General features: G+C 33.3%; 1 protein-coding gene and 1 long non-coding RNA gene across 11 annotated transcripts; both read right to left on the bottom strand.

Annotated features, from left to right (window-relative positions):
* Positions 1–2: 2 nt before the first annotated feature.
* Positions 3–22,740, bottom strand: LOC106171098 (uncharacterized). Of its 10 annotated transcripts, none has more exons than XM_013551243.2 (11): positions 22,722–22,740; positions 18,841–18,984; positions 10,714–10,924; positions 9,986–10,114; positions 8,939–9,135; positions 8,409–8,575; positions 7,813–7,962; positions 2,591–2,674; positions 1,933–2,154; positions 1,267–1,383; positions 3–977 (listed from the first exon to the last, which is right to left on the bottom strand). In XM_013551243.2, exons 2-11 carry the CDS (start codon positions 18,962–18,964, stop codon positions 801–803), a joined length of 1,578 nt encoding a protein of 525 aa, XP_013406697.2. In that variant the 5' UTR covers positions 18,965–18,984; positions 22,722–22,740; the 3' UTR covers positions 3–800. The 10 variants fall into 10 exon arrangements, with proteins under 10 accessions (XP_013406697.2, XP_013406691.2, XP_013406693.2 ...); XM_013551237.2 differs by lacking the exon at positions 22,722–22,740 and adding an exon at positions 21,921–22,103; XM_013551239.2 differs by lacking the exon at positions 22,722–22,740 and adding an exon at positions 21,776–21,912.
* Positions 4,931–6,081, bottom strand: LOC147763446 (uncharacterized). Its single transcript, XR_015332821.1, has 2 exons — positions 5,663–6,081; positions 4,931–5,343 (listed from the first exon to the last, which is right to left on the bottom strand). It is a non-coding gene; the product is annotated as an uncharacterized LOC147763446 (long non-coding RNA).
* Positions 22,741–23,221: the final 481 nt, after the last annotated feature.

Here is a 23,221-nt window from a genome sequence, read left to right as displayed (position 1 = left end):
AATACTGAGCTTATAAGCTTTATTATGGCTATGATTAAAATTTCATACAGCATTACAAAACTTCTGAAATGAAGTGAAAATGTTTGGTCATTGTAACCACTGTTCTTTGTGTTATGTTACCATTCCTCTAATCTATAAAGTAACTGCCTTAAAGGCCTCCATCTAATTTTTTGAAAAGATTGCCTTGAAATTCAAAGGCAAAGGAGTCAACTGTCCAAGATTCAACTCTCATGGAAGTAACCCAAGTTCATTTTTCATAGAAATCTTTAGTTTACATGTCCATGTAAGCAGTCTACATTCTTAAAGCTTTTATTGGTAATGAAACAAATATATTATCAATGATTAGACTGCCCAGCAATCTAAAAGCTTTCTAAATCTAGTCCTCTGCGATCTACACATTAGGACTACTTTTTTTCTTTATTTACATTATTATTATTATTATTAAATGCACCATCACATGTAAAGTGTAAGTCTACATGGTCTAGTATTTACAATTTTGAGCAATCTTGGATATGGGAATCATCATTTTTATTAAAATATGATACATTATATACAGGTCAGTTAAGTAGCATTGCATATAAAACAAAATAAATGCTAATAAAAAAATCACTCCATGTCGGATTTACTATGAATCCTTCTTCATGAGCTAAAATCAAACTGAGTGTTGAAATGAACCCCTTAAAACAGCTTCAAACTTATTGCGTGCATCTAATAATCTTATTAGACACTTTTTGGAACCTTCCACTTTGCATTAAGACAAAATAGCATACGCATACACATACAAAATTTTTAAAGTAAAACTAGGATATTCTGGGACACTGCCAAAGGTGTGTTCGACAAACTCTGTGGTTTGGAGAGGAACCATGTCCAGAGCATGTGCAGACATATTGTTTCATCCCTGAAGCATGGTCCCTAATGGACAAATTGGACGTTTCACCATTTTCTACACTGCATGTAACACCCATTGTAATCCAGTCCTGAAAAAAATCCAAACAGTATTACCAATTCATGGATCAACTAAATGAAAAAAGCATAGATAATTGGTAAACTGCACTTTTCAGTGGAAAATAGATAAATTAGCAATTGAAATAAATCCATTGGCAATAGTTCCTTTTTTTCATAAGGTCAACATTTTAGACTAATGACTTTCAGTATTTTATGTCATGTTGTCATAAAGAGATTATGTTCACTGTTATTAGACATTGTTATCGCAAAGACAGAGGTTATGTCAGCTTTTTCAAGAAAAGAAAATTGAAATTAACTCACCATCAAATCATTTTCCAGTGGGAATGGAGCCACACTATTGCTAGGTGTTGAAACATCACTGGTGCTCGTCTTTACACTATATTTACAAGTTGAAAGATCACCAACCCCAGGGGGACCCTAAAATTAATTGAATGTATAAACTTCTTCTCCAAGTCAGTAGCCTTTTTTTTTTTCTTTTGCTAACTCCCAGCTGTTAAATGCACCAAATATATAAGTTACACTGACATTGTTAAAATCAACAGACAGGTGTGATTATTAAAACAGTGTGCATGTAAATGAAACAACTAACTACAAAACTTCCAAAACATACGGTTAATGAGATTAAATATAAAAATATGGTTTGACATGTATAATACTTGGAACTCGGCAGATTTTTAGAAAGACTGATATCAAAGGGTACAGGTGTGAATATAACAAGAACTACTATGTATTTAAGTGTTTGGAAGACAGAAAGGAAAAGGGGTATAAACTACAAAGAAAAGAAGGTGCTTACAGTAATTTGGAGAGCATTTCCTTTTAAGGAAAAATCTGCCTGCATGTTATATAAGCAAAATGAATTAGTTAAAAAAATCCTGTTCCCTGCCTTCCCTTCCTCTGTTTAGAATAATATCAGATGGTCTTTGGCATGTGCCACCCATAGTCTGAAAAAAAATGACCATTCCTTACCTGAGAGCCATTGTATCCCCTGGGTCCCTGTGGACCAGACATCTTACTGATTGTCATTAACTCCTCATATATGCTGCTGTTCATGGCAAGTAAAACCTGGTTTAGGGAAGATGCTTGCATTTGGGAAGTGGCATTGGTCTGAGAGATCTTCACAGTTAATGAGTTAATCTGCTGCCATACATCACTGAAATTTGTTTGACTTGATCTTTCCAGCTGAGCTATCTAAAATAAACAAAGGAAAATATGATATTAAAAATAAACACAGCATTTTTTTTTTTTTTTTTTTTTTTTTGTCAGCCCCCTGATGATAAATTGAAATTGTTTTTGTTTTTAATCTATTTTTCACTGGACCTTACAAATGACAACCCCTTCAAATAAAAGTATTTGATGTTCATATTTCTTACTGAAATGTACAGGAAGACATGGCAGTCTAAGTGACTTGCCAGTCATTTAGAACTAAATTATGCAATGAGAAGTGGTATAAAACATTGATTCAGAATGCAGGGAAGGGGATGAGCAATGATTCTTTTGTAGGAGGAAACGGCATATATTTTTCAAGGAAAATTCAATTTCGTAGAAAAATTCTGGATAGGACAACTTTAATATTTTCTCTCTGACAAAAATGGTGAATATGTGTAGATGAAGATTAAACACTAACCTCTGTTGAATGTCTCACTGCAAGCTCTTCTGAACTCTTTAATCTTAAAGTGGAATTCTTATTCTGTGCTTCTAAGGTAATTATCTGAAAAATTTAAAGATTAAACACATCTGATATCTGGATGTTATATTGAGATTCACAGACAAAATGTATTCTTCATTTTTTCAGTATGTGAGTTTTAGAGGACCATGGTAACTCACCTTTCTACTATCAGCATACCTCTGTCAATAAAAAAAATGTTAGAGGTAAGCATCTAGTAGCGACGTGAGTTTCTAGCATCCTGTGAAAATCAGGGCGTCTGCCGAGGTAGCTAGTGCATGCTCAAGAAAATACCCCTAGCTGCTCGAGGGGCATCTCAGACAATTCAGCTGGTTACATTGACGGCACTTAAGCTAGAAACTCTAGTTGGATTGGTCTAGCTGGTACAGTGTCTGAATGTGAAGGCTCCCTAAGTTAGTTATCACAACTGAACTGGAAGTGAACCTATAGTTAATTGATCTTTCCATCACTACATAAAGATGTTTGAAATATGAAAGAAAACATAGTAATTTAACATAAAATCCTCTTAATTGGGTAATTGGCTGAGTAACTGGGTGTGGCACCCCACAGGTAAATATCATTTGCTGACATCATAAGTATTTTCTATTGCCATGACTATCTGCTGAACACATCAAAATATGATCTCAGACATTAGAAAGGCCAGCCTTTGTTTGCTTAAGATACAATTAACCCCATATATCTACGTTGTCTAGCTTGAGCATGAGAGCAGCCAAAAATGACAGAGAAATTCATCTCCCATGAAAGACAGTAATGTCTTTTTGACATTTTCTGGGCTTTTCAAGGCTTATCTAGCTTGGTGCAAACAAGCAAACCCTAAACACTGGCACCTGGGGAGAGGATAATTAGGCCTCTAATTGATTAATCATAATAGTTCATTTCTCTAGAAGATTGCAAATGATCTTTAACTAGTGACGCTGTCTATATTTTTGGATGCAAAAGTTCAAGATCAAGTACTTAGACCAGTTTTTTTACTGATCATTTTGTTGATTAAGCAAGAATAGGCCTCAAAAATGTTTATTTTTTTCTAATTTTAGCAAAGGTTAATAGCACTTCATCAACTTCAGCCTTGGTATATTTTTTACATTAGCTAATGTTTTCATTTTGAAATAGTAGCCAGATAAAATAAGTAGTTACTTTTTTCAAAATATTATTATTAAAATAATTCAGATTTGCTAACAAAATGTCTCACTGGATATAATAAAAAGAAGTGAATTGGTAAATGTACCTAAAATGATTTAAACAAGGCAGCAAAGCTGTCAAATGTACAGACAAAAAACAGGAAATAACTGTGCACAAAATAGGCTACTGTCAATTCTGATGCAAAAATACATTATGTTGAACTGCAAATTCAACATCAAATTTTAATTATCCTCAACAGGTAATACCAATGTAATTAAAATATGTGACAAGTTTACACTTTGAAAATGTATAACTTCCAGAAAAAGAAGTCACTTAGACTACTTTTCCAACTCAGACTGCATTTTAGTCCTGTATTTCTTTTTTGAAAGTTTGGCAATCATAAGTAACATGGTTTTCCCATAATGGTCATCATGGCAGCAGCACCCAAAATTGTGTTTTCTTCTATTCTGATGCCATATTACATAATGGTTATCAGCATAATGACCGTCAATTTTTAATAATAAAATATACGTATCATGGATTTTCAGAAAATGTGACTAGCATGGGTCTTCAAGCCCGTGGAACTTCAAAGTCAAACCTTGAAAATGCCAATAAGTGAAAAATTAAATTTTCACAAAATAACTGTTTAAATGGCAGTAAGAATTACCAAACAGACTGTATTTCCTACTGAAGCTGTATTTTAGTCCCATGTTTCTTTCCTGTAAGTTTGAGAACAGTAAATGACATGGTTTTTCTTAAATGGTCATCATGGGAGCAGTGCCCAAAATAGTTTTTTTCCAAATTTTGATGCAATATTACATAATTTTTAACAGCATAATGACCATCAATTTTAATAATAAAATATTAGTATTATGGATATTCAGAAAATGTGACTAGCAAAGGTCTTCAGGCCCATGGAACTTCAAAGTCACAACTTGAAAATGCCAAAATGTAAACGAGACAGCACTGTTCTGAAATTTTTTTTTTTTTTCCATTTTTAACAATTATTAACATAAAACAAAATTAACAGTTTTCTGTCGTTTTTATATGATCAACTAAGAAAATTGATGAGATGGGAAAAATATCAACAGAGCAGTGTTAAATGTCCAATCTCTTCCATTCTGAGATTCTGAACATAGTGAATGATTGAATCTGACAAACTGCAATGATATGAGTTTATTTCCATTTTTGAAACTTTATTACACAATACACGATAACAAGTTTACCATCATTTTTACATAATCAACTAATAATGTTGTAAAATTGCAGGAAATGCCAAACAAACACTTTTACGTATCTTATTAGTTCAATAATGAAACTGTTTACATGCCTAAGAATTGAATCTGAGGAAATGTGAAAAAACTGCATTTCTTTAAAATAATGGCCCGATTATGCTGATTTTTTAACTCAACCTGCGTTTTAGCAGGAATGACCACTCCTGTGAGTTTAATGACAATTGGCCTATCTGTTTTTCTTATATTGTGTTTACAGTGTTGCATATATGCTGAAAAGTGAAAAAAAAAAAGCATAACTACTAAAATAGTGGCCCGATCATGCCGATTTTCGAACTTGACCTGCGTTATAGTAAGATCGATTAATCCTGTGAGTTTCATAACAAAAAGCTTATCGGTTTTCCTTGAAATGTGTTTACAGTGTTGCATATATGCTGAAAAATGAAAAAAAAAGCATAACTACTAAAATAGTGGCCCGATCATGCCGATTTTCGAATTTGACCTGCGTTATAGTAAGATCGATTACTCCTGTGAGTTTCATAACAAAAAGCTTATCGGTTTTCCTTGAAATGTGTTTACAGTGTTGCATATATGCTGAAAAGTGAAAAAACAGCATAACTTCTACATTAATGGCCCGATCATGCTCATTTTCAAACTTGACCTGCATTTTATGAATATTCATCAGCTCTGTAAATATACAGCCAAAAAGTAAAACTGCCTTCCACTTATCGTGTTTACAATGAAAGTGCATGGCGCCGGCGACAGTGACAGTGACGGCAACGACGGCGACGACAGACGCAGGTGATGGCAATATGTACAGACACATCTGTACATACTAACTGTACTGTTTGAGAACAGTAAGTGACATGGTTTTTCTTAAATGGTCATCTTGGGAGCAGTGCCCAAAATATGTTTTTTTCAAATTTTGATGCAATATTACATAATGTTTAACAGCATAATAACCATCAATTTTTAATAATAAAATATTAGTATCATGGACAAATAGTAAACGTGACTAACAAAGGTTTTTAGGCCGATGGAACTTCAAAGTCACACCTTAAAAATGCCAAAATGTAAACAAGACTGCACTATTCTGAAATGGATTTATTTCCATTTTTAACACTTTTTTAACATAAAACAAAATTAATAGGTTACTGCCATTTTTATAAGATCAACTAAGAAGATTGATGAGATGTGAAAAATATCAATAGAACAGTGTTAAATGTCCAATTTCCTCCATTCTGAGATTCTGAACATAGTGGATGATTGAATCTGACAAACTGCAATGATATGAGTTTATTTCCATTTTTGACACTTTATTACACAATACATGATAACAAGTTTACCATGTTTTTTACATAATCAACTAACAATGTTGTAAAGATACAGGAAATATCAAACAAACACTTTTAGGCATCTTATTAGTTAAATAATGAGACTGTTAACATGCCTAATAATTGAATCTGAGGAAATGTGAAAAAACAGTATAACTTCTAAAATAATGGCTCGATTATGCTGATTTTTGAACTCAACCTGCGTCTTAGTAAGATTGACCACTCCTGTGAGTATAATTACAATTGGCCAATCCGTTTTTCTTATATTGTGTTATCAGTGTTGGATTTATATTGAAAATAGTGAAAAAACAGCATAAATTTCCTAAAAGTGACCCAATCATGCTGATTTTCGAACTTGACCTGCGTATTATGAATATTCATCAGTTCTGTAAGTTTCAAGACAAAAGGTAAAATGGTTTTCCACTTATCGCGTTATCGGTGCTGCATATATGCTGAAAAAAGTGAAAAAACACTAAAATTCCCTAAAAGTGACCCGATCATGCTGATTTTCGAACTTGACCTGCGTATTATGAATATTCATTAGTTCTGTAAGTTTCAAGTCAAAAGGTAAAATGGTTTTCCACTTATCGTGTTATCAGTGCTGCATATATGCTGAAAAAAGTGAAAAAACAGCATAAATTCCCTAAAAGTGACCTGATCATGCTGATTTTCGAACTTGACCTGCGTATTATGAATACTCATCAGTTCTGTAAGTTTCAAGGCAAAAGGTAAAATGGTTTTCCACTTATCGTGTTATCGGTGCTGCATATATGCTGAAAAAAGTGAAAAAACAGCATAAATTCCCTAAAAGTGACCTGATCATGCTGATTTTCGAACTTGACCTGCGTATTATGCATATTCATCAGTTCTGTAAGTTTCAAGTCAAAAGGTAAAATGGTTTTCCACTTATTGTGTTATCGGTGCTGCATATATGCTGAAAAAAGTGAAAAAAAAACCATAAATTCCCTAAAAATTCCCATGACCCGATCATGCTGATTTTCGAACTTGACCTGCGTATTATGAATATTCATCAGTTCTGCAAGTTTCAAGTCAAAAGGTAAAATGGTTTTCCACTTATCGTGTTATCGGTAAAAGTGCACGGCGACGGCGACGACGGCGACGACAGCGGCGACGGCGACGACAGATGCAGATGATGGCTATATGTACAGACACATCTGTGTCTGTACATAAAAACAGCCATGCCATGTACCTGGCATTCTAACTTAGAAGAAAAGATTTTGCCAAACACTAAAGTTGACATTAAACAGTCAACATGCATACATATTTTCAATCCGCATTGATTTGGACTGCCAATGACTAAATTCTGAAGTCTTGAAATATTAGATGCATTTTCTTTCTTTTTCAACCAATGAGAAAATTTAAGGTTAATAGTTCCAATTAATTCTTCAGCAAAACTGGAAACATTAATGGAATAAAATATGAAAGGGGGACTTGAAAATACTATTCATCAACTTACCTTATTTTGCAGACTGTCCATAAGTCCATTCTGTATAGATGCATTTGCCTGAAGACTCTGTATAAATATTCTATTGTTGGCTACTTTGGCAGTCAGACTGACATTGTTCTCGCCAGGGGAAGACTGCAAGATTTGTGACAATACATCATACTGAAACACAAATAATTACAAGATATAAGTACCCAGTAAGTTTGGAAAAACATTTCTAAGACTTTGATCCCTCCAAAAGAAACAATCTGATGGATTATTTCATTCTATATATACATCTTACTTGTTTCAATCTCATTGTAAAAAATTAGTTTCTTAAAACTAAATGTTTGCCTCTCAATAAAATGATCAGATATCAAAGCATTTGGTTCCAGATATAAGCTTTTATCATGTAACTCATAGCAGTAGATTCCATATGATAATGACGCTTGATTTTTCTTTAGTCTCCCACTGACATATCTGATAAAACCCTTACTTCTGTGTTGGAATTTATCAACAATTTTTAGCATTAAATCATGAACTACTTCCATGTTGACTTATACCATCAATGAATACAAGTTCAATTCAATTTCTTAGCCAAACCAAGTGAAGCAATATATTTACAATACCTTATTTTGCAAATTTTCATATTTCTCCTTCATGGCAGACAGATTACTTTGGAGTTCTCTAATGGCTTCCATAGCTGTCTGCAGCATAATGGCTTCTGGGGACTTTGTCGTATTTACAGGTTCACCTGTAATGGGGCTTGCTTTACCCTGGTTATTACTGCTTCCACCTGAACATGGAAAATAAATATAAATGAAATACATCTTTTCCAAAAAGTACAATCTAAAGGTGCACCATCCTTAATAATATACAAGAACTGCAACAAAATGTAATATATGTTTAGTTTGAACTATCATTACCTATGGGTTTTCTTTATTATTGCACTACTGAGCAGCAGTAGGTGACTTTAAGTGACCACAAAATATTTTATTACTGATGAAAATTACTAATATTATCTTTGCCAAATCAAAATGCTTTACCATATCAATAATAAATCTTGCAAAACAGTGGAATATTTTACATTTTTTTAGCTACACTATGATTTTCTTTTGCCTAAAATTCCCTTTGCTAAAAGGGGGAAAATGAAACTTACTTATCATTCCTGGTGCCACAGTAGCAAGAATGGCAATGATCAGAGCGGTCAAGGCTATCACACACACAATGAGAACAGCAAGACATGTACAATGTAAACTGCGCTGCCATTTTTTTCTTGTCACTTCATTTTCTTCTTTCTGTTTCATTGCAGATTCTAAGTGGTCATAAAGTGGATTCAGTTTTTTCTTCCCAGACCTGTGAAGGGTTAGAAAACCATGCTGTGAGCTATGAAGACAACTACTGAAGGCAGATCTGATTGAAGAAATTAATCTTGATGCTTTGGAAATTTTAACTGATACAACTGGTGCTGGCATGGTTAATACATAATCATTGACTCCACTTTTGCCAAATCGGTCGCACGTAAAGAAACTGGTGAAAAACAACAACTTATATATATTCTACAAAGTTGTGTAGTTTGAATAAAAAAACGCTATTAACCTTTACATTTTGACAGTCTCCAAATGATTTAAAAGATTTAGGTGTGTTTTACACAATTCAACTTGGTAAGTTTATAGTAATCATAAAAAAGTGCTGATTATCTCAATTCTTAAGATGCAGTCTCATGAAAAACACATTAAAGAACAGAGAAACAGGTAAGAAGAGCATATATTAATACCAAGTTGATTTCAAGTAATTACCTAAAATCTGTTGATTATCTTTATTTTAAGATGCAGTCTCACGCAGATTACATTAGAAAACATAGAAACAAAAACACAACTAAATATTTTTTCCTGGATGTAGGTGTGTTGCTAGACTAAAGCATGGCAAAGAATATTCACTGAAGTAATGTCTTAAATCAATTCCAAAATTGCTATGGCAGCAAACAACACAAATCTAAATTAATCTAAAATTTCTTGCTACAAACTGTAATTATAATGGGATTTTAGCTTTAGCAGCATTAAATAAAAAACTGAACAAAGCATTTTTATGACCGATTTAAGTATTTTACCCTAAAACCACAATTTCTCCAATAAAATGCTCTTTAAACAAAATAAGTTAATTTTGATATGTTATAAAAATGTTTTAAATATATGTTATGCATTACCTTTCCCCTACATTATTATTGATAAGCTGTGTTTTGGACTGATTCATTGATATGGGAGAGTCTCTGGAATTATCTGTAGCATCCAACATGCTAGGCAAACTGTGGAGCGGAGGTGGAGAGGGTGGACGTCTTGAAAAAAAAGGAGCATGTGATGAAAATTACGAGTAAATGAAGTTAAAATTCTTGCTATGCACAACCAGTGCAATTTTTTGTATAAGTTAAAATTTTAGAAATGAAGAAAAACCAAAAAAGTAACATTAATTATTATAATATACAGCAGTACAGCATATAACCATCTCATACCACACCTACCAACATGAATCAAATAAATGAAATTGCTCAGAGAGCAAAGCAACTTGTAAAATTAGTTTTTAAAACCCAAAAACATTAGCAAAATTAAAGAGTACACAAATACAAGCCATTTGATGTATGATACTTCATGTTTTAATGAATTTATGACCATATTATAATTAAGCACTTTATACCTATATGCAACATTGAAAACAAATAATAAACAAAACAAAAATTAACTAAAAATTAAAAATTAATCAATTTACTTATTTATCATCAACAAAATCTAATCATTTCTTCCTTGGCCAATTTGTGACCTTTCCTGAAAATGTCATCAAAATCCTTCTTTTATTTTATGCTTAATACTGTGTACAAACAATGAGTAAAATAATTAAAAATATAAAATGTAAATATATATGATATAACAAAATACTTACTTGTAATCTGGCAACTCTTCATACATTTCATTGTAATGGTGTGCACTCTCTGGTCTTTTCTTGCCATCGTACATATTGCTTACTGCCCTTTTGTTGTACTTGTCATAGGGTGCGGACGGTTGGTACCCAGCTGGTGCCCCCTGCGCATAAGGAGGTTTCCCCACGGTCTGCATTGGAATGTCAGCGTGGACACTTTCACAGTCAGCTACACCTGTTAATTAACAATAAAAGATTCAAAGGTTTGTTTTTATCATTGACATTGTTGTTTGCCTTCAGTGAAATTTCATTCTGCTTCAAAGATGTTCACAAATCAACAGATGAACATTCTTCTCAAATTTTGTTTTGTTTCTCTACTTCTCACTAAACCTACTTTTACACCTCCAACTCGGGTAATGATCCAGTCTTTTTAATGGAGAAATTGTGAATTTTACAGATACTGTATCTTTTTAAGTCATAAATTCTTAAAATTAGAACATTCTTGTTGAGTGGTAGCCACAAAATTGAAAAGCAGGCCACCCTACAGTTCTATTCTATACAGTCAAAGCACTATCAATGCTATACAGATTGTGATTTTTAATGATTTCAAAATTATTTATCTGAAGGACTAACAATTTTCCCACATTAAAAAAATCGAGCCATAACTGTACCTTTATATATTTCAAAAACTTGTCTAAGCTTTTGCCTATTGATAAAGCTTATACCCAGTAGCCATCAGCCTATAACACCTGGTGAGTTGGCAGCTCAAGAGATCATACTGGGCTTGAATACAAACATGTACAGAATGTCTATCAGCTGGCAAATCACCATTTTATTGGCCAGCCCTATTATGATAACAATTAATGACTTGAGAAATAGATAGAGATTATAATATGGGGAAGTTTGGCATTGGCTCAGTGATGCTATAATCGACGCAATATGCATTTATCTTTTGCATTAACATCAGGGTGGACATGATAATATGTTTCCAATTTGCATGATCCAAAAAATTGATCATGGACTTTTTGTGGTCTGAATACATATTGAAGTACATGGTGCATAAATGGTAAATTATTAATTAATTTAATAGGGATGATCCATAATTCCTCTCCTGTTGCCCATTCCAGACAATAAAATCTACCATTCAATAGAAAAAAGTTGCACTATTTCTTTGTTAGAAATTGCTATATACATGTACTCTAGTTTTGTTTAGATTGGTCGCATTGGCTTCCAGATAAAACAATCTACTATTTTTAATGGAACATGGCCAAGTTTTATAGTTTTATGGTACTCATGAATCTATAACCACAGAAATTCCAGCCAAAGTTTTATGTCTGGGGCTGTACATGCCCACAGGGTAATAGATGAATGATGAAGTGCTACTAATTTCAGTGCTATCAGGAGTTGCACAACAATAGATTTCATGTATGCAGTCATCAACGTAAAATCTCAAATGTTCTACAAGAACAACTTGTTACACCTTAAAAGAAAAATTGGAATAGTGATGCATGGATTCCTGTGTCAGTTTTATGCATTGTTTATGAACATCATCCATTATGCATATTATTAAAAAATGATTCATGAGTGCATAAGCTCTCAAAAATGATTGCTACAAAAGAGTACAGATGCACACAAAGAGTCTGATACATATAAAAACTCATGGTGTAATAATTTTGACTTAGATTGGAATTGATATGATGACTAAATGATAAAATGTCTTGCTACATTCAATGAAGTAAAATTTACTGGATAAGGGATTGTCTTCCGAGCACACTAGACAGTAGTATACACAAGTAAATCTTGATCCCTGTAAAAATATTAAAATGTCAAAATTCATTTGTTTAATTAAGGACCAAATGCACAGTCCTAGATTCCATATATCACCAATCTTACTAGTGAAAATTAGATCTGGAAAAATGTTGTCTGAAACAAAAAGGACCCATATAAGTAATCAATGCATCTTATCCAGTGCATACACCTGTATACTGTTAGCTGCATTCAGAAGTGACTCATAAAAATGCACATATCTAGATCCTTAAGACAATAATATTTACCAAGCTGTCCAGTTGTCCATAATTGTCCAAGGGATGGTCTTGGGATGTGATGAAATGACACAAAAGCACTATCCATGTATGCTTCCAAATTTTAAGTTAAAATTCTTTAATCCTTTACTTGTTCAAGGTAAATTTAAATGACTAACATTTGCCTAGTCTTAAGTCTCTTTTGTTCAATTAAAATTCAGTAGCACATTTATACGCCTCGTGATCCGTGTGGTCTTTGAAATGGTGTGTCTGAACATATTTTTTTACCATAACTTATGCCACTGCACTTTAACTTCATGTAAGCCCATCAAAAACAGATTAATTCATTTGTACTCAAATGGCCCATATTCTTTTCACTTTCTGAAAATGCATTCCTTTTTTGGTTAGCTGTTGTATGTAGGAGTGAAATATGAGGGGTGCATTACAAGTTTCCCCTAACTCATATCAGCAATGAACAGTAAAAATCTAAAAATATTCACTTTCTGGGGCATTAGTGGCTTCAAGAATTACCCTGTTGAGGGGTACATGCAAATTAAAATGAAAGACAAATTGATTTTTAAAAACTCACAAAGGTACACCATAAAAATTCATTACCAAACACATATTTTCCTTCATTAGAGATATTTATACTGACTTAACATATGTCTGGGTAATTTTGTTGGACAAATTATCCCTGTATTTATCATCAGGTATAAACACACTCAAGTACATAAATGCACCTTCTCTCAGATGTTTAACTGTTAGTAATAGCACATATTAGTCTCCATCTACAGCATATCATATAAATTTAACCGTTAATTAACTTTAAGACAAGACATTCAACTTGGCAAATACCTTGCATCATACATGTATAATTAAGGCGTTTAAAAACCTCGATTATCATAAGACATTTCAGTCACCACGTGCACAGACAAACAGCACACATCTTTTTGCTCATAAAAAGAATCCTGACTTTCACAATTCAACACCCTAAGGAATGCCAGATGATATCCGACTGAATACCAAGTTGTGGTGCACTGCATTCATTTGTACAAACAAAGACACTCAAGTACAGGGGTATATAAATTAATAAATACCATATCTTACCTATGTACAAATCTCAATCCACTATTTCTAGGCTCACAAGAGCCCAAAAAATCTCCAACCAGGCTGTGGTCCTAAATTGTTTAACACTGAGGGAATACACCCAAACTTATTCAATACAAAACTCAGGGACTATGACCCAGTTATCCTACAGTAGCTGGAGTGGGAGCTTCCTGTATGATCAGGTTACCAGTTGTACACCTCCCTCCTGTCAGACCTGTCCCATGCACATCTGATTCATTTCATCAGAATACATTATAACTGAAGGCTGGGCCTTGGAACTGGGTGACAGTGTCCATTAGTTTGCATAAGAAAAATTAGTCACTTTTGACAAGTCAGATATTATTTTCCTTGTGTGCTTGATGGCATAACTGGCACATCTGTTGAGGGGGAGATGCAGATGAGTGGGGTTTAGTCAGGTACAGAAGTGGGTGTCTTCAGGGTTGGGATTTTAAATATCACGTACTATAATAAACATCTTTTTGGTGTGCTTTTCAACCCGTATTTTGTTGAAGCACAGCAATTACACAGTTATCAGATATATTTTCAAATGTTTCATTATTTCATAAAAAAAGTAAATGGAAGGCAATCTAATGATCATTGCTCTCTCTGCCCATGCCCTCTCAGAAAATTTTAAAAAATGAAATTACACTCAAAATGTGATACTAACTGTTCATGCAAGGAATACATACATGTTGCCGTTCACTTGGTTTGAAGGTGAATTCTTTTTAAAAATATAAGTCAAAGGGTCTTTTAGATTTTGGATTCAGATGGTCTGACTGACAATACTGACATGAGTGTGTTTTTGTTTTCATGCCAAAACCAACAGATTTTAATTGTCCCTTTAAGCATGCATGCTAGTTGTACTAAGATATTGTACATTATTGTTGATGAAAATAGTGACACAATTTTTTACTATGTAAATTCTCCTGTACAATACCAAAACATCATAGAAGTATGTTTTCTAACCTTATCTTCCATGCCGTACCTCCCTGTTCAATATCACTTTTGGCATTAAAATGTCAATGGAAAGTAAACTGTACTTCATATCATGATGTTATCTGTCCTCTATATCAAATCAAAACAATAATGCTAATGTCGTCATCATGTAAAACAAACTCTTGTCATGTCAAGTTAAGCTGACAACTCATATAAAAACAAAGACAATCTTGAACAAAACATTATATTATTAAGATATGTTATCAAACTATATACTTCCAAAAATGAAATCATTCTTCAATTTTGGGCTTCTTTTTTTAAACAATTCTCTGGCATTAAATAAATTATTCAGGCTGCAAATGTAAGAAAAATATCTTCATGAACAGATAAATAGTTGAAAAATGAATAAATGTAACCAAGATAATTTCAATTAATTAAGAGCCTTAAAAGTAAATTCTGCTAAAAAAAAAATGAAAGAAAATTCACCATGTAGTGTATTGATAATCAAAACTCTATGTCATGCTGAATACCTTGTTTCTGCTTATGTGTTCCAGCAAGTCTTGGATGAACACTAAACACTGACAGCATCTCTACAAAATAATTGCTGAAACATGACATCTAGAGTGCCTCAATGAATTGTCTTGATCTCTTCTTTACAGTCTTGTTTTATTGCCCACTTACAATTACAATTGGTGTGCAAAGTTTCTATCTTGTGACTTCCTGTCTTTTTTTCTCCAAAAGTCAACATAACTTTTTTATCAAAAGCTGGGACAAAATGAAAATAGCAGCTAAGTTACTGAACTGTGAAATTTTCAATGCCAAACTTTTTTCGTGTTTTAAATTCCACCAAATTTGATGACTCAAACAGAACAAAAAGGCCAAAAGCTTCAATTACACATGGCAGTAAATGTTTGTATGGCTGTCAAGTGCAAAAAAAGTACAAAATGTATGCCCTTGTAAATCATGACAAAATCAAATGCTTAATAATTTCCTAACAGTATCTACATGCATTTTTTAAGCAAAATACCAGCTTTGATTACCAAGGTTTGTTTAAATAACACTTTTGAAAAAATATTCTTCTAGGTTCATAGTTTATTATTATTTTTTTTTAATTATTATTATTTTTTTCTTTTCTTTAGTGATCACATCCCACAACCGTGACACAAGCTAGATGGACTTTGCAAGGGCAAATTATAGAAGACTCCTGGATTAAATATAGGGTATCTTCATTAAAAATTAAAATAGAACATGGACAAAAATAGAGAAAATGCGGTCAAAGCACTAGAGTTGGCACATGTTTGTCCTGCCCTACATTTTAGACCTACGTACATGATATATATATCAAACTGGGAAAAAATCAAGTCAAATTGCAATCTGTCATCTGAAGTAGTTTCTGCCTAGGAATATTAGAAGATATTTGGATACCTATTCTTTAATTGATAGCAGTATATATTTCACCATATTAGACTTAAAACAGCGACAGGTACACTAACTGCCATATATCATCATACCAAACTAATCAGAGTATATGTAATAATCATAAAATGCACAAAAATTTGATATATTAATAAGTCTTAGCTATTGATAAAATGCATCATCATCTGTATAATAGTGGGTGAGTATGGAGGGGAGGGGGGCAGGCTTCATTCACATTTTCTCCTTTCCAAGGCATTTAAGCACAGGCGTGTTTTGATAAAAATCAAAGGTGCCAATTCAGGGAAATAGAAAAGCTGCTTAACCTACAGAACCAGTACTGACCCATCCTGTTCTTCTGATCCTTGCTATTGGAGACTGTATGCCCACTGTAACATTCATTGGATTTTGTAACGCAGTGTGGTGCTACACGTATATAATGACTAAATAACCAGTAAAATTCTGATCATGAAACCAATCTCCTGGCTTCTGACCTGGCTATAAGTTTTATCTATACTAGTAGTACTGGCATATACTAGTACTGTATATATACTTTATTTTGAATACTAAAATGTTTATATAGATAGGCATTTAACAGGCTCCCTTCACAACTAATTTTACATATATGCACATAACATACACAGACAACTAAATAAAAAGACATCATGATCCCTGACAAGAACTCTAGGAGTAGTTCAAGCAAATGTAATGTCATAAATCCTCATAACTTTTTTCACAGTTGAAGCTGCACATCAGAAAAACAAGTAGAGTATATAAAGTGTCCGTGAAAATATGTCAACTTACCCTCTGATTGCTCAGATGTGGTACTCAAAGGAGTGTAACTATACTCCATTTTCTTTTCACAGGAAGTTAATTCTTGAGAACGCAGCCTGGGCATAAAAAGTTTGCTGGTTGTTAAGCCAGTGACGTGAAAGCATAATCCAGTTAATAGTGTGCACACATGTGTAGGCCCCCATGACATACCAACATCTCTAATAAGTAATGTAGGTCAAATGAATTTAACACGAAATTTCACAATTGCTTTTTAATGCCTAAACCATTGAAAAACTTTGAAGCACAGTTTCAGTTTTGCTTTTGACAACTTTCTCTAAATTAGTGAAAGAACTCAAATGGAACATTCCATTTTCCACGACTTATGAGTTAACTTTAAATCAGGAGTGGTGCCACTACCCATACACACAGCTGTCCCGGATCTTTTGTAACCCACAAAATGAAGAGGTTGCATGAAAAAATTGTCCTTAAATTACTTCCACCTGCATACAAATTTACAAAAGAAAGTCGATAAAGTAAAAGAATTTTTAGAATTCTCAACCAGATTAATATAGCCAGATATACTGTGGTTGCAGCATGTTTCTATCCAAGTGCACTCTTTTCAATAAAAACTGCATTTAGGCTGGCCTCACATAATACATGTAAGTTACCACAGAGATTGGCAGAGCAAGGGGTCACATGACATATTTCATGAAAGAAGCCCATTTAGTTTGAATCACCTGCACACCTTCAGTCTGGACTATATATACACATGTTTATTTACACTGACAAAAGTTCAGACAGGTTTGGTAGTACATGTACCTGGCGTCTTGAGATTAGTCCAGCATGTCGGAGACAGGCAATTTCAGTAACTTCACGCAATAACTTTTTACTGTAGTCTGTATAACTCCTTATAATATGTTATGTTAAGTCTACAGATGCAGAGTAGGCTTGTTGACTATTATGATTAAGAAGCCATTGATTAAGAAGTTCATGAATTAAGCCATTGTCTTGGCTTGATACTAAAGAGTGCGAGTCTCCACATATTGTAAGAATGTACCTGAGCAAGCGACTAGTGAACATAAAATGATTGAAACTGGTTACTGTTGTCAGCGTTGGACTTCCTCATAGCGATTTTCACGTAACTATTTTGACCACGAATCTGGAAGGTAGTATTAATGCGTTATCCAACCTAAAAGCATTCAATGGTGTCCGTATTTTGAGCCTGTTTCTAAATTTGATTTATAGATAAATTCTGCGTGGTTCCTGACAAGCAGATGCCCACCTGAATCAACTGATATTAAGCAGCATGCAGTTGATTACTGGTGGATTGGCAACTATGTTCTTATTTAAACTTAAAACTTAAACCACAAGCATCTGTTTTGTTCAACTTATAAAGGATACTTGAATTCCATTTATTTTAACTTTTATATGCGCTATATAAATTAGAAATATTATTCAAAAATGGAATTAATATTTTTGCTTCAATTTTCTTATTTTTAAAAAAGCACTGCTTAATCACTGCATTATTATTAGAAATACCCACATTTTTTAACAAAATAAAGATAGCCAACATTAATGTTGTGTTAGTCTTGTCTAACTTATAGTGACTAAAATGGGGTGAGAGGGGAATAACCACTAACTGCATTGACAGAGAACTGAGAAAATTAGCAAAAAGATATTGATAACCAACAGAAAAGTCACTTCAAACCCTGAAAACACACACACACACACACAATGATTATTATATCAAAATTACTTGATACATGTAAATAAATGAATAAATATCAAAACAAAGAAATGAAATCAAAATCAATTAAAATAGAATAAAAACAATAGATAGATGTTTCTAGTACAAATTCTGATAACCCACGCAAACATGATGTATCAAAATTTAAATAACCTGAATCATGATATTTTCCTCTTCTAGGATAAGAACCAAACTCCTGTGCAGCTAGTCTATTGTCATAGAAGCTTGGCTTTAGGTAGCCATCCTCTGGATAGTGTGATGGAGGAACGGACTGCATTTCTCTGGGAAGATCTCAATCTGAAAAGTAGAAACATCAAGATGCATTTCTGTGAAATATCAACACATCATAGTCATTAGAGGTCAATAACAAAAAGATGAAATATTCTGATAGAGGTTTTTGTGTTGCTATTCTAGATGACAATCAGACACTAGAAAAGTCCATGAGGTGTTCTCATTGCATTCTTTTGTATAAGCACTGATGGCACCCTTGAGAACAAGTAAATGCAAATTTACACGCTACTTGGATTGAGAGTTTCTTATGGACTACAAAAAATTGCAAAATGATTTGAGACAGATAATAATGTGCAAGAAATGACATATCTAAAATAACATCTTTCTACATACACCAGCATCACATGTAAGAGAACCAAATCAAATATGCCACCTGCTGAGGTCTCTTGTTTACTCAAGTTTACATTTCCTTGAGCTTTATTGTCTTTTTATTTAAAGGTGATCAAATTACCTAAATGTTCATCATTTTAATGTTACATGTCAACTCCTCGTGATGCTCATTAACATCTCACTCAAAAAAAAAGGGAAACAAAGAAAGAAAATTCAGTTAAAGAAATCTGCCACTTCTACCTAGTGTTTTATCAGTTTACTTTCTGTTTCATGTTGTGTGTGGAAATCAGGGACCAACAGTTTAAACAGAGGGAAAATAAACCTTCACTGCTGGTTTCATTTTTCTTGTATTGACTGTTTACCCATGCTCTTAATTCAAATCTTATTATCACGCACCTGCACAACTGCCTGAAATGAAAACAGCACAGTTTCATGAGGTAAAAGTGAAAGACGAGGCAATATACATATTTGTACATTATTTGTTGTATTGAATACCACATATTGGTACATGGCTATAGATGATAAAAACTATGAAGACAAAACATATATGTCCCAAAGGCATTGTCAAGAGGTAGTACTATAAGCAGAATTTTGTAGAATCATCAGTATCTAATTTTAGAGGAATTACATTTTTAAGTCCAGGACATTTTTGTATCAACCATATAAATTACCATTATATATATACTGGGCTCAGTTGCATGTACATAACCAAAGGTTCTACATACATAACTGTGTTATCACATCAACTACATAGGGCCGATTCCTGTGTCTAATTATTGCAATTTTTCACATTTCCCCAATTTTACCTAGGAATGCTTATACGTAGCTAGTATATTATATGGCATATAACAAAGACCATCAGCATAAGTTTTCAGATTAATCAACAAGATTGAATTAAGTCATCCAAAGTGGCAGCAATACAAAAAGTATAATTTCTTTTTGGTGCAAAGTGCAGTAATGTTCCCAGCAAAGAGAGCATGCTTTTTACCCTACCATTTGGCTGCAACTCAACTTAAAAGAACTAAATCATGGACAATTTACCATGCACTGGCCAACCTGTTTGTTGGTAAACAATGCTTGGCTGAATGCCTGAAGTATATTTTCGGTTTGGTAAACCACAACAATGTCTATAACAGGATGATCTTATCTAGGAACTAGGATTGTTACAGATTGGCACTTTGACTAACTGTTAGTGAGGACATATATACGTATAAAGTGAATGCAAAGTTATAATTCTTGGACCCATTGTACAACAAGTGTGATGGGTCCAAGATATGAAATCTATCTTCATCAGTGTTTAAGTGAACCTATTATTCTGACCATATAAGCAACAAAGCAATATCAGTGTAAACGGGTAAATGAATAATTGGATTTTTTAAACATTGAATTTGAACCAGTGAAAGCAACTGTGAGTACTGAACCATTGGTACTTCTGGATAAATAATGAATAAAAAAGTAATATTATCTAAATTTAAGGGACCCATCACTGTTTGGTGGGTCCAAACAGTGATGGGTCCAAGCACAAGGCAAGTTAAGTCATCTCAAGGAAGATTTTGTTCACATTTCTTTGTGCATCTAATATATAAATTATGATAAGATAACAACGCCTTTGGTATAAAAACACATATAATACTCAGTAGTGTATAGTACAGACCCTTTACATATGGAAAATATAAGAAACAAATATTTTCTTATATTCAAAATAAAAATATTCTCCTGCATTCTTGAATATTATCATTGAAATTAGAATAATTATGTTCATGCTTTATCCCAATGGATATAAAAAGGAAAACACTATGTACTTCTTTTTTTCTTATTTCATCTCAGTAAAAAATAACTTACAAGAAGCTCCTCAGCCTCAGTACAGGCAGTATCCCTATCGGTATGCATCAGCGGGCTATGCTCCAGTAAGCAATAAATGGCTCCCATATAATGACTTACCTGAACTCACCTGTGACTTGACATAATTTTACTGGAGTAAACAGGGAAGGAAGTAGCCTATATTGACCTACACTTTTGTTTCAGAGATTGCTGTAGACTATTCAATTTCTGTTTCACATATTCCCACCTTATCTGAGAGGCAATCAAGTTGGTGATAAATACATGAATATGTAGCCACCAGAACATTGTGTCAACATCATAAACTGAGCATGCAATGAGGAGCTGATTGGGATCATGCTATTTTATATTCATACTCATTGTTAACAGATTCTGTGATCTTAATAGTATATGAGAATACACACATGTTTAAAGAATTACAGCCATAGCAATGAAAGAAAATTAATAATTGTCCTGCATGGACACTGAATGTACATGTACATGTAAAAAAAATCCCAAAAAGAACCACAGTGAGGTTGTAAGATTTCATCATCTCATATATACTACTACTACTACAGTGTACCAATTCTATTGTCTGTCTGACATACATGAAACGAGATGAAATAATGAATGAAACTAACTTTCTCACCTCAAAAGATAACACCTTGTACAGTACACCTGTGAGGTTTACTATAATTTAACGCAAACTTAGTCCAGAGTGTATCTGTGGTATGAGTATATATGTTTCCCGCAAAAGCTATGGTCTGGCTTCTTGATTGTATTTGTATACCTACCTGAACAGGTGAAAATCCTTCACAAACAAATTGCCTGTAACAGATTGAACACAGTTCTCTTCCAACTTATCATTAGGCTTCCTTATTACATGTATCTCATAGGGTTAAGTGATCAGTTATTTCCTCATACGCATTGAATATATCTCTCAGCCACAACCACAAATATACATGTACACCTATAATTTCTACCTGTGTTGAACCATGTCCAATAACTTTACACAGTACTATGAAGTTCTTTTGTTCCCCTACCTTTCTTGACCCAGTTTTACCAGAGGCATTACAATAGAGCAACCAATACATAGGTGCCCCTATTCAAGTTACAGATGTTTCTTTCAAATATTCAATACATGGCTCCTTTTTGTTATTAGTTTTTAAGCCATGTTTTTTATGTATCTTTAATTTGTAGAATCTATGACTCATTTTCCAAGTGGTGGATATTTATTGTTATTTATCTGATGACTGAATACTTAAATAATTAAATTATCAGGTAGGCACTACAGTAGCCTTGAGCATCAATCCTCATATAATAATGCCTCCCCTTGAGAGAATTAAAAAACGTATTGACGAAAAGGTGTATGATGGGTGCAAATTTATGGTTATCAATGGCCCAAATGTTAAATGGCTCAATTATAATCTATTTTTTTTATATGTGGTTACTTATATATGTAAAAACCAGACTGACAATTAAGATATTTCAGACTTTTAAAAAATTATTGCTAACGTTACACATAGTGCCACAACTGGCTTGGGTATTTCATTCACTATGTCATTATTCAAGAATTTTAAAATAAGCAATTTTACCAAGGAGTTTTCCATATAGTCAGATTTAGTCCTCACTGGCTGAGAGCTGTGGCCTCCTGACAGCTTCCTCAGCTATCTATTCGATGTGGGTGGCCATGCAAGTCCAGTCAGATTTTGCACAGGAAAATCTTAAAACTTTTAAGTTTTTTATTAAAATAAAAACAAAGATGATGTAATGATAGGTTAACTAATTTTAGGGTGCAAAGAGTTGATTACAGACTAGGATCCAACATAAACAGAGCAAATTGCATACCTTTAGATAAGATAAAAAGTAAAATTAAAGAATAGTCTGCATTTTACAGGTGTTAATTAGGGTGGAAGGGACCAAGAAATGACCCAATTGTACCTCTGAAATTATATGGATCATTTTATAATGATAGTTGTGATAATAGTATTACTTGTTTTGAAGAATATGAGTGATCATTTAATTGTGCTTTGATTTTGTGTCTATATACCATATCTCACAAGCTTGCTGTTTCATGTGGCAAAACATTTTTAAA

The sequence above is a fragment of the Lingula anatina genome, chromosome 2 (assembly GCF_051362555.1).
Source record: "Lingula anatina isolate TDL-2025a chromosome 2, LinAna3.0, whole genome shotgun sequence".
Lineage (NCBI taxonomy): Eukaryota > Metazoa > Brachiopoda > Lingulata > Lingulida > Lingulidae > Lingula > Lingula anatina.
This window is presented reverse-complemented; position numbering and strand designations above follow the sequence as displayed.

Bases quoted from the DNA above. Each gene is read 5' to 3' on its own strand.
- LOC106171098 (XM_013551236.2), bottom strand. From the start codon at position 17,148: ATGTCATGGGGGCCTACACATGTGTGCACACTATTAACTGGATTATGC. The intron at 2,155-2,590 runs GTTAGTGTTTAA...TGTTTATTTTAG, and splicing joins CAGTGAGACATTCAACAGAG to ATAGCTCAGCTGGAAAGATC. The intron at 978-1,266 runs GTGAGTTAATTT...GATTTTTTTCAG, and splicing joins CACTGGAAAATGATTTGATG to GACTGGATTACAATGGGTGT.